The following is a 9332-nucleotide window of genomic DNA, read 5'->3' on the forward strand; positions in this document are numbered from 1 at the left end:
GTTTCTTTCTCTGCCCGTGTCACCTCTGCCTTTATTTGTGTCCCTTCTTTTTAAAGTGCCATTGTTTTGATCTTTTTACCCCAAAGTTCCAAAATAATGCAACTGTCTAAAATAGTAATTGCTGCTCCTGCAATTAGAGGAAATCACTTCTAACACCTAAAGTATCTCAAAAAGGAGCAGTACTTACAGCCACAATTTTTCCTGTCCTCCATCTTGATCACCTAAAATCCTTTTTCTTCCTGCGTGTTGTAATTAGCATTTCCCCAGTTTAACACTTTCACCCAAGGACTAGACTCATTGTTGCTACAACTATCTTAAAACTTATGGAACTAAGATCACTCTTCTCAAAATTCTCCCACACTGAAACTTCAATCACTTGGCTTGGCTCATTCCTCAGTAGAATGTCTAGTATGGCCTCTTCCCAAGTTGGACTACCTATATCTTATTTCAAGAAACCCTTCTGGCTACACCTTACAAATTCTGCCCCATCTAAGCCCCTTGCAGTAAGGGAATCCTAGTCAATATTGGGGAGGTTAAAATCACCCACAACAGCAACTCTGTTATGTTACATCTTTCCATCATCTGCTTATATATCTGTTTCTCTGTCCGCTGCTGGCTATTGGGAGGTTTATTGTGTAACCGTATCATAGTGACCACATCGTCCTTATTCCTAAGTTTTATCTGAAAGGCCTCTCTGGATGAGCTCTCCAAGATGTCCTCTCTTAGTGCAGCTGTGACATCTCACCTGATCAGGAATACAACTCCTCCAGCCCATTTACATCCCCCTCTATCACACCTGAAACATCTAAACCTGGGAATACTGAGCTGCCTATCTTGCCCTTCTCCAATTGAGTTTCTGTAATGGCTACAATATTATAGTTCCATGTACTAGTCCAGGCTCTAAGCTCATCTGCCTTATCTGCTATACTCCTACCTTTGAAATATATAACCGTATCCTATTGGTTGAGAAGCACTGTCTGCTGGTCTGATTAAAGAAGTTTTTTAATAAGGACAATGTAATACTAGCCTAGGATCTCAATATTGTGGCCTGTGTCACAACACAAGGATGTTTATTCTCATCTCACCAATACCAACAGTTTCACCTGAAATTTAGAAACCTTGCCTAAACTTAAGTTAGAATTCCTACAGTTTGGAAACAGGCCCTTCCGCCCAACAAGTCCATGCCGCCCCTTTGAACAGTATCCCACCCAGATCCATTATCTTACATTTCCCGTGACTAATATATCTAACCTATATATCCCTGAACACTAAGGACAATTTAGAATGGCTAATTCACCTAACTTGCACATCTTTGAACTGTGGGAAGACACTGAGCACCCAGAGGAAACCCACACAGACACAGGGAGAATGTGTAGACTCCACACAGACAGCTGCCTGAGGGTAAAATTGAACACAGGTCCCTGGTGCTGTGAAGCAGCAGTGCTGACCACTGAGCCACCCTGCCACCCAATGTTCTCTAGTGATGAGGCATGCTGCAGTGAGAGTTCCGAAAGGCTGAAACTCGGCAGCGTGTTCTGCTCAGGATACACCTCGGGCTTGAAGTTAGGGTTGTGTCTCTGCTTCCACTCAGGATATTTCAAACAGGCTTTGTAAATCCGCTTCATAGCCTAGAGAAAACAAAGAGTGTGTCTTGTTTGAGGCTTAGAATCATACAACATAGAACAAGTAAAGCCCACTAAGTTATCATTTTATAAACTGGCAATTGGAAGCAGTTAATAATAACAATACAAATGAGGGTTAAAGTTTCTCATGTAGTTCATGTCATTGAATCAGACGAAACATTAATCTTTGTAAATCCTAAAATGCAGTTTGGTGAGGATGAGTCTGCCAACTGGTGCCTTTGAAGGAGTCTGATTGAATAATGGAGGCTGTAAGGATTTTAAAAGAGGCAGTATCCCTTTTGACATTAGCTTCACTGTTTGCTGGTGTTCTCCAATAGAAGCAGCATCCAAACGTAGCCAAAGCTCAGTGGGAATGGGAACAGCTTGCTTCTTTTGTGATGAATGAAAATAAGAAACACAATGACGTAGCAAAATCGCAAGCCAATCCATCTACACCCAATAACCTACATCGCAGAGTTACACGATAGAGGATGGTTATTGTCTTTTGAGGGACCAGGATGGAAAATGCAGCCAAACCTTTAGTGTCTACTCAAAGTAGCTTAATCCTGGATCTAACTGCAGTGTTTGTCAATAAAGACACACCGAACTGTTAATAATTTTAAAGTCTTGTGTTATATGGTTTCATTGCTGCAGAGACAGACTAGTCTGACACTTGGTTTAGATGTGCGACTTAATGTAAAAGGGATACTGAGTCTTTAATTCCACATAAATGATTCTATCACTTGCATTCTTTTAAACTCTCTTGTTCCTGTGTGTTATGAGTCCTTCGTATAACTATCCTCCTCATCACTGATGTGAACCTTCTCCTCCGACAAGCTGCTTTCGTCAATGTTCTCTAGTGATGAGGCGTGCTGCAGTGAGAGTTCCGAAAGACTGAGACTCGGCAGCGTGTTCTGCTCAGGATACACCCAGGGCTTGAAGTTAGGGTTGTGTCTCTGCTTCCACTCAGGATATTTCAAACAGGCTTTGTAAATCCGCTTCATAGCCTAGAGAAAACAAAGAGCGTGTCTTGTTTGAGGTTTAGTATCATAGAATCGTTGAATCATACACCATAGAAGAGGTCATTTAGCCCACTAAGTCTGCACCAATAAAAAACTTCATTAAATCTATACCAATGCCACTTTCCAGCTCTTGGCCCATAGCCTTGAATGTTATTACATTTCAAGTGCAAATCCAAGTACTTTTTAATTATTTTGAGGTTTCTCGCTTCACCTAACCTCCAGATTCCCATCATCCTCTGAGTGAAGAATATTTGCCATAGGTCTGTCTAAATCTCCTGCTTTTTGCTTTAAAATTATGTCCCCTTCTTTTCCACAGATGTTGCCAGATTTTGTTTTCTATTAATCCCGGCCATGGGTCAATCTTATCTTTTCTATCTGTCTGTTTATTTATCTATCTATTTATTTATATATATAATGTATTGTTACTTGTATCCAGGTACAGTGAAAAGTGGATAATGTTGCCACGTTCAGACGTTATCTTGGATTATTAAATAAATGACTGAATAAACCGTATAAATGATAAAATACTGAATAAATTAATTGTTATTGATATTACTTAAACTGAAGCAGCTTCAAACGTTCATCTTTCCTTCTCTGTGGCCTTCACCCTCTAAGCTTCTCCAATCGCTGTCGGCTGACATCAATCCCAGGGTCCTGGCAATGTGCTCCTTTCTTGCTTCCACTAGTGCCATCGCATCAATGTCCACTGTCTCTGAGCTGGAGACAGCCACGCTGCAGAGGTCCCGCACCTCCTTCAATGCTGGGTCGACTGATGGGTCCTGGCTCCGAGTTGACCAATGAGGTCCTGACTCATCTTCTGATGGAGCAGGGATAGAGATACATGGGACCCTGGCCTCCTGTAGAAGGGCATCAGAAGGAGATCCCAGGGCAGTCAAAACAAAAAAGCTGGAAAGACCATGATTCTGTGTAATCTCCAAGAAGGAGGATGGGAAAAATTTATAGCTGTAACATCTGCTCCTTTTTTGAGGTATTTTAGGTGTTGGAGGTGATTTCCTCGAATTCCAGGAGCAGCAATTACTGTTTTATATGCTGCTGCAATTGTTTTGGAGAAAAAAAATCAAAACAACAGCAGTTTTAAAAGGGAGAAAGACAGACGAAGGCAGCGAGTACATGGTCCGTAAGGGAGAGAGAGAAGAAACCCACACTGCTAATTGACACAGCAGTGAATTTGCGCAGTTACTGCCTTTGCTATTTGAATTCATGTGCAGGGTATCGCTGGACATCGGAGTATGTCTAGGAAAACTTAAACAGCAAAATTCACAACTGATCTTGGAGGAACCTGTCTGAGAGAGGTCACAGCATAGAAACAGATAAGCGAATGGTTTTAAGTATAGCCTTACTGTAAATCTACAATAATGAGTAGAGTGGATTCTTTCTTGATTATATATCTTTATTGGGATCTGTCTCTTGATTAAAATTTAAAGAACTAAGCCATAAGTATTAAGTTAACCTGGAGAAGAGTTTTGTAAAGAAATAAGATGGTGCTATTTTCTGGGTCTGTAGATTGGAAGGAGTAAAATTATCTTTAGTAGAGTGATATGCTTTTCTTATCGAATGTGGGAGTTTCAAAATATTTACCAGCTACCGAGGATTATATCTGCAACAAATGTCATTGGTTGCAAAACCTGTCAGATCGAATGGGTTGGTTGGAGTGACAGTTAGAGGCAATGAGGAATTTACAAGAGCTATGGGGGGGTGATGGATGGCAGTTATAGGAAGGGAGTAAAGCCACAGGTACAGTTAGGTACATGGGTTAACTTCAAAAACGGTTGGAGATGTAGGGAGATAGTATAGGAATTTTCTGTGGCTAGCCTCATTTCAAAAAAGTATGCTATTTTGGAAAATATAGGGGGTGATGGACTTTCAGGGGAATGTAGCATGAACAGTCTCTAATGTAATGAGGGGTACGTCGAGTTCCAAGAGATCAATTGTGTTAGGGGACTCTCTAGTCCGAGGCGCAGAGAGACGTTTCTGCGGCCAGCAGCGAAAAATCAGAATGGTGTGCTGCCTCCCTGGTGCCAGGTTCAAGAATATCTCGAATGTTCTCAAAGGGGAGAGGGACCAGCAGGAGGTCATTGTACACATTAGTACCAACGACATAGAAAGTGAAAAGGATGAGATTCTCAAGGGAGAATATATAAAGTTAAACAGGAATTTAAAAAGGGGGTCCTCAAGAGGAGTAATATCTGGAATACTTCTGGTGCTATGAGATAGTGACGGTAGGAATAAGAGGATAGAGCAGATGAATGCATGGCTGAGGAGCTGATGTATGGAGAAGGATTCACAGTTTTGGATCATTGGAATCTTTTCTGAGGTAGAAATGACCTGTACAAGAAGGATAGCTTGAATTGGAAGGGGAATATTATACTGGCAGGGAGATTTGGAAGAACTGCTCAAGAGGATTTAAACTATTAAAGGTGGGGGGAGGGTGGACCAAGGGAGATAGTGAGGAAAGTGATCAATCTGAGACTGGTACAGTTGAGAAAAGAAATGAGCCAAATAGTCAGGGTAAGCAGGAACAAAGCAGAGATCAAGGTAGGACTGATAAATTAAACTGCATTTATTTCAATGCAAGAGACCGAACAAGGAAGACAGATGAACTCAGGGCAAGGATCAGAACATGGGATTGGAATATCATAGCAATTACAGAAATGTGGCTCAGGGATGGACGGACTGGCAGCTTAATGTTCCAACATATGAATGCAATAGGAAGGATAGAAAGGGAGGGAAGAGAGGAGGGGGAGTGACGATTTTGATAAGGGATAGCATTACAGTTGTACTTAGGGAGGATATTCTTGGAAATATATCCAGGAATGTTATTTGGGTGGAAATGAAAAATAAGAAAGGGATGATCACCTTATTGGGATTGTATTATAGACTCCCTAATAGTCAGCAGGAAATTGAGAAACAAATTTGTAAGGAGAATTCAGTTATCTGTAAGAATAATAGGGTGGTTACGGTAGGGACTTTAACTTTCCAAACGTGGACTGGGACTGCCATAGTGTTAATGGTTTAGATGGAGAGGAATTTGTTAACTATGTACAAGAAAATCTTCTGATTCAGTATGTGGATATACCCACTAGAGAAGGTGCAAAACCTGACCTACTCTTGGGAAATAAGGCAGGGCAGGTGACTGAGGTGTTAATGGGGGAGCACTTTGTGGCCAGTGATACTAATTCTATTAGTTTTAAAATAGTGATGGAAAAGGTTAGACCAGATCTAACAGTTGAAGTTCCAAACCAGAAGAAGGCTAATTTTGACAGTATTAGACAAGAACTTCAGTAAGAACTGAGAAGATGGTAAAAGAGGGGGTGGTGTGGCATTGTTAATCAAAGATAGCATTATAGCAGCTGAGATAATGTTTGAGGACTCATCCACTGAGGTAGTTTGGGTTAAGGCTAGAAACAGGAAAGGAGAGATCACCCTGTTGGCAGTTTGATGTGAGTCTCTGAATTGTACCAGGGATGTAGAGAAAAGGATAGCAAAGATGATTCTCGATAGGAGTGAGAGTAACAGGGTAGTCATTCAGGGGGACTTTAACTTCCCCAATGTTGATTGGGAATACTATAGTTCAAGTAGATTAAATGGATAGGTTTTTGTTCAATGTGTGCAGGAGGGTTTTCTGACACAGTATGTAGACAGGCTAACAAGGGACGATGCCATGTTGGATTTGGTATTGAGTAATGAACCCAGCCAAGTGTTAGATATGGAGGTGGGTGAGCACTTTGGCCACAATTTGGTTATGTTTGCAATAGCAATGGACAGGGTTAGGTATATACCACAGTGAAAGAGGTGCAACTGGGGGAAAGGCAATTATGATGCGATTAGGCAAGATTTCGGATGCATAGGATGGGAATGGAAGCTGCAAGGGATGGACAAACTTGAACTTATTCAAGTAACAGCTACTGTGGGTCTTTGATAAGTATATCCCTATCAGGCAGGGAGGTAGTTGTTGACAGAGGGATCCATGGTTTACAAAAGAAGTTAAGCTCTTGCCAAGAGAAGAAGAAGGCTTACGTGAGGATGAGACGTGAAGGCTCAGTTATGGGGCTTAAGAGTCATAAGTTAGCCAGAAAAGGTGTAAAGAGAGGGCTAAGAAGAGCCAGGAGGGGACATGAGAGGATGTTGGTGGATGAGATTTACCCTCGGATTCTCTGGGAAACCAGGAAGGAGATTGCTGAGCCTTTGGCTTTGATCTTTATGTCATCACTGCCGACAGGAGTAGTGCCAGAAGACTGGAGGATAGCAAATGTTGTTCCCTTGTTTAAGAAGGAGAGTCGGGACAAGCCAGATAATTATAGGCCAGCGAGCCTTACTTTGGTTGTGGGTAAGGTGTTGGAAAAGAATGCAAGAAATAGGATTTATATTATCTGAAAAGGAATAATTTGATTAGGGATAATCAACACGGTTTTGTGAAGGGTAGGTTGTTCCTCACTAAGCTTATTGAGTTCTTTGACAAGATGCTAAACAGGTGGACGAAGGTAAACCGGTTGATGTGGTATATATGGATTTCAGGAAGGCATTTGATAAGGTTCCACACGGTAGGCTATTGCCCAAAATACGCAGTTTCAGGATTGAAGGTGATTTAGCGGTTTGGATGAGAAATTGGCCAGCTGTAAGAAGACAGAGGGTTGTGATTAATGGCTATCTTTCATCCGGGAGCTCAGTTACCAGTGGTGTGCCGCAAGGATCTGTTTTTGGGGCCACTGCTGCTTGTCAATTTTATAAATGACCTGGATGTGGGTGTAGAAGATGGATTAGTAAATTTGTAGATGACAATAAGGTCGGCAGAGTTTTGGATAGTGCAGAAGGATGTTGTGGGTCACAGAGGGACATAGATAAGATGCAGAGCTGGGCTGAGCAGTGGCAAATGGAGGTTAATACGGAAAAGTGTGAGGTGGTTCACTTCGGAAGATGTAAAATTCGTGGCAGTATAGATGAACAGAGAGATCTTTGCGTCCAGGTGCATAAATCCCTGAAAGTTGCCATCCAGGTTGATAGGGTTGTTAAGAAGGCATATGATGTGTTGGCGTTTATTGGTAGGGGGATTGAGTTTGGAGCCATGAGGTCATACTTCAGCTGAACAAGACACTGGTAAGGTCGCACCTGGAGTATTATGTGCAGTTCTGGTCACTGCATTATAGGAAGGATGTGGAAGCTTTGGAAAGGGTTCAGAGGAGATATACTAGGATGTTGTCTGGTATGGAGGGAAGGTCTTATGAGGAAAGGCTGAGGGAACTGAGGCTGTTTCTGTTGGAGAGAAGAAGGTTGAGAGGTGACTTAATCGAAATGTACAAGATAACAAGAGGGTTCGATAGGGTGGACAGTGAAAGCCTTTTTCCTCGGATGGTGATGGCTAACACAAGGGGACACAGCTTTAGATTGAGGGGTGATAGATTTAGGACAGGTATCAAGAGTAGTTTCTTTACTCAGAGAGTATTAGGGGTGTGGTTCAGCCTGCCTGCAACAGTAGTAGACTTGCCGACATTAAGTGCATTTAAATGGACATTGGACATACGTATGGATAATAATGGAACAGTACAGGTTTGATGGGCATCAGATTAAATTCACAGGTCGGTGCAACATCAAGGGCTGAAGAGCCTGTATTGCGCTGTTACGTTCTATGTTCTAACTTTCAAAAGCTGATTGGAGGAAGATGTTTGCAGGTAATGGGATGGCTCGAAAATGGAAAGCCTTCAGAAATAAGATAACGAAAGTCCAGAGATAGGATATTCCTGTCAGGGTGAAAGGAAAGGACAGTAGGTATAGGGAATGCTGGATGACTAGAGAAATTGAGGGTTTGATTAAGAAAAAGAAGGAAGCATATGTTAGGTATAGACAAGAGAGATCAAGTGAATCCTTGGAAGCATATAAAGGCAGTAGGTGTACACTTTTGAGGGAAATCAGGAGGGCAAAAAGGGTACATGAGATGGCTGGTTATGACCACCTGTTCATAACTAACCTCGATCCTTTCTAGTCTAATATCTCCTACCTCATTCTTCTCCTCTACAATATTCTCCTTTTCCTGAGTGCAAACCAATGAGAAATGTTCATTTAGCACCTCTCCGATATCCACAGGGTCCACACTCAACTTCCTACTTCTGTATTTGATTGGCCCTATTTCTACCCTAATCATCCTTTTATTCCTCATATACCTAAAAAAAGCTTTAGGGTTCTCCTTTATTCTATTTGCTAAAGACAGCTCAAGGTATAGTTAGTAAGTTTGCAGATGACACCAAAATTGGAAGAGTAGTGGACAGTGAAGAAGGTTACCTCAGATTACAATAGGATCTTGATCAGATGAGCCAATGGGCTGAGGAGTGGCAGATGGAATTTAATTTAGATAAATGCAAGGTGTTGTATTTTGGGAAAGAAAATCTTAACAGGACTTATACACTTAATGCTAAGGTCCTTGGCAGTGCTGCTGAACAAAGAGACCTTAGAGTGCAGGTTCAAAGTTCCTTGAAAATTGAGTCATATGTAGATAGGATAGTGAAGAAGGCATTTGGTATGCTCTCCTTTATTGGTCAGAGCATTGAATATAGGAGTTGGGAGGTCATGTTGTGGATGTACAGGATGTTGGTTAGGCTGCTTTTGAAATATTGCGTACAATTCTGGTCTCCTTCCTATCGGAAGGATGTTGTGAAACTTGAAAGGCTTCAGAAAA

The 9332-nt window shown here is 41.7% G+C and overlaps 1 protein-coding gene across 1 annotated transcript in view; it reads right to left on the reverse strand.

Annotated features, from left to right (window-relative positions):
* Positions 1-1422: 1422 nt before the first annotated feature.
* The window catches only part of stard15 (StAR-related lipid transfer (START) domain containing 15), a 153219-nt gene continuing 145309 nt past the window's right edge, over positions 1423-9332 (reverse strand). The window contains exon 6 of the mRNA XM_043711001.1: positions 1423-2629. Coding sequence (XP_043566936.1) covers positions 2399-2629 — 231 coding nt within the window. The 3' untranslated portion in view covers positions 1423-2398. The remainder of the gene's footprint in view (positions 2630-9332) is intronic.

This window comes from Chiloscyllium plagiosum, chromosome 20 (assembly GCF_004010195.1).
Source record: "Chiloscyllium plagiosum isolate BGI_BamShark_2017 chromosome 20, ASM401019v2, whole genome shotgun sequence".
NCBI classification, from domain to species: domain Eukaryota; kingdom Metazoa; phylum Chordata; class Chondrichthyes; order Orectolobiformes; family Hemiscylliidae; genus Chiloscyllium; species Chiloscyllium plagiosum.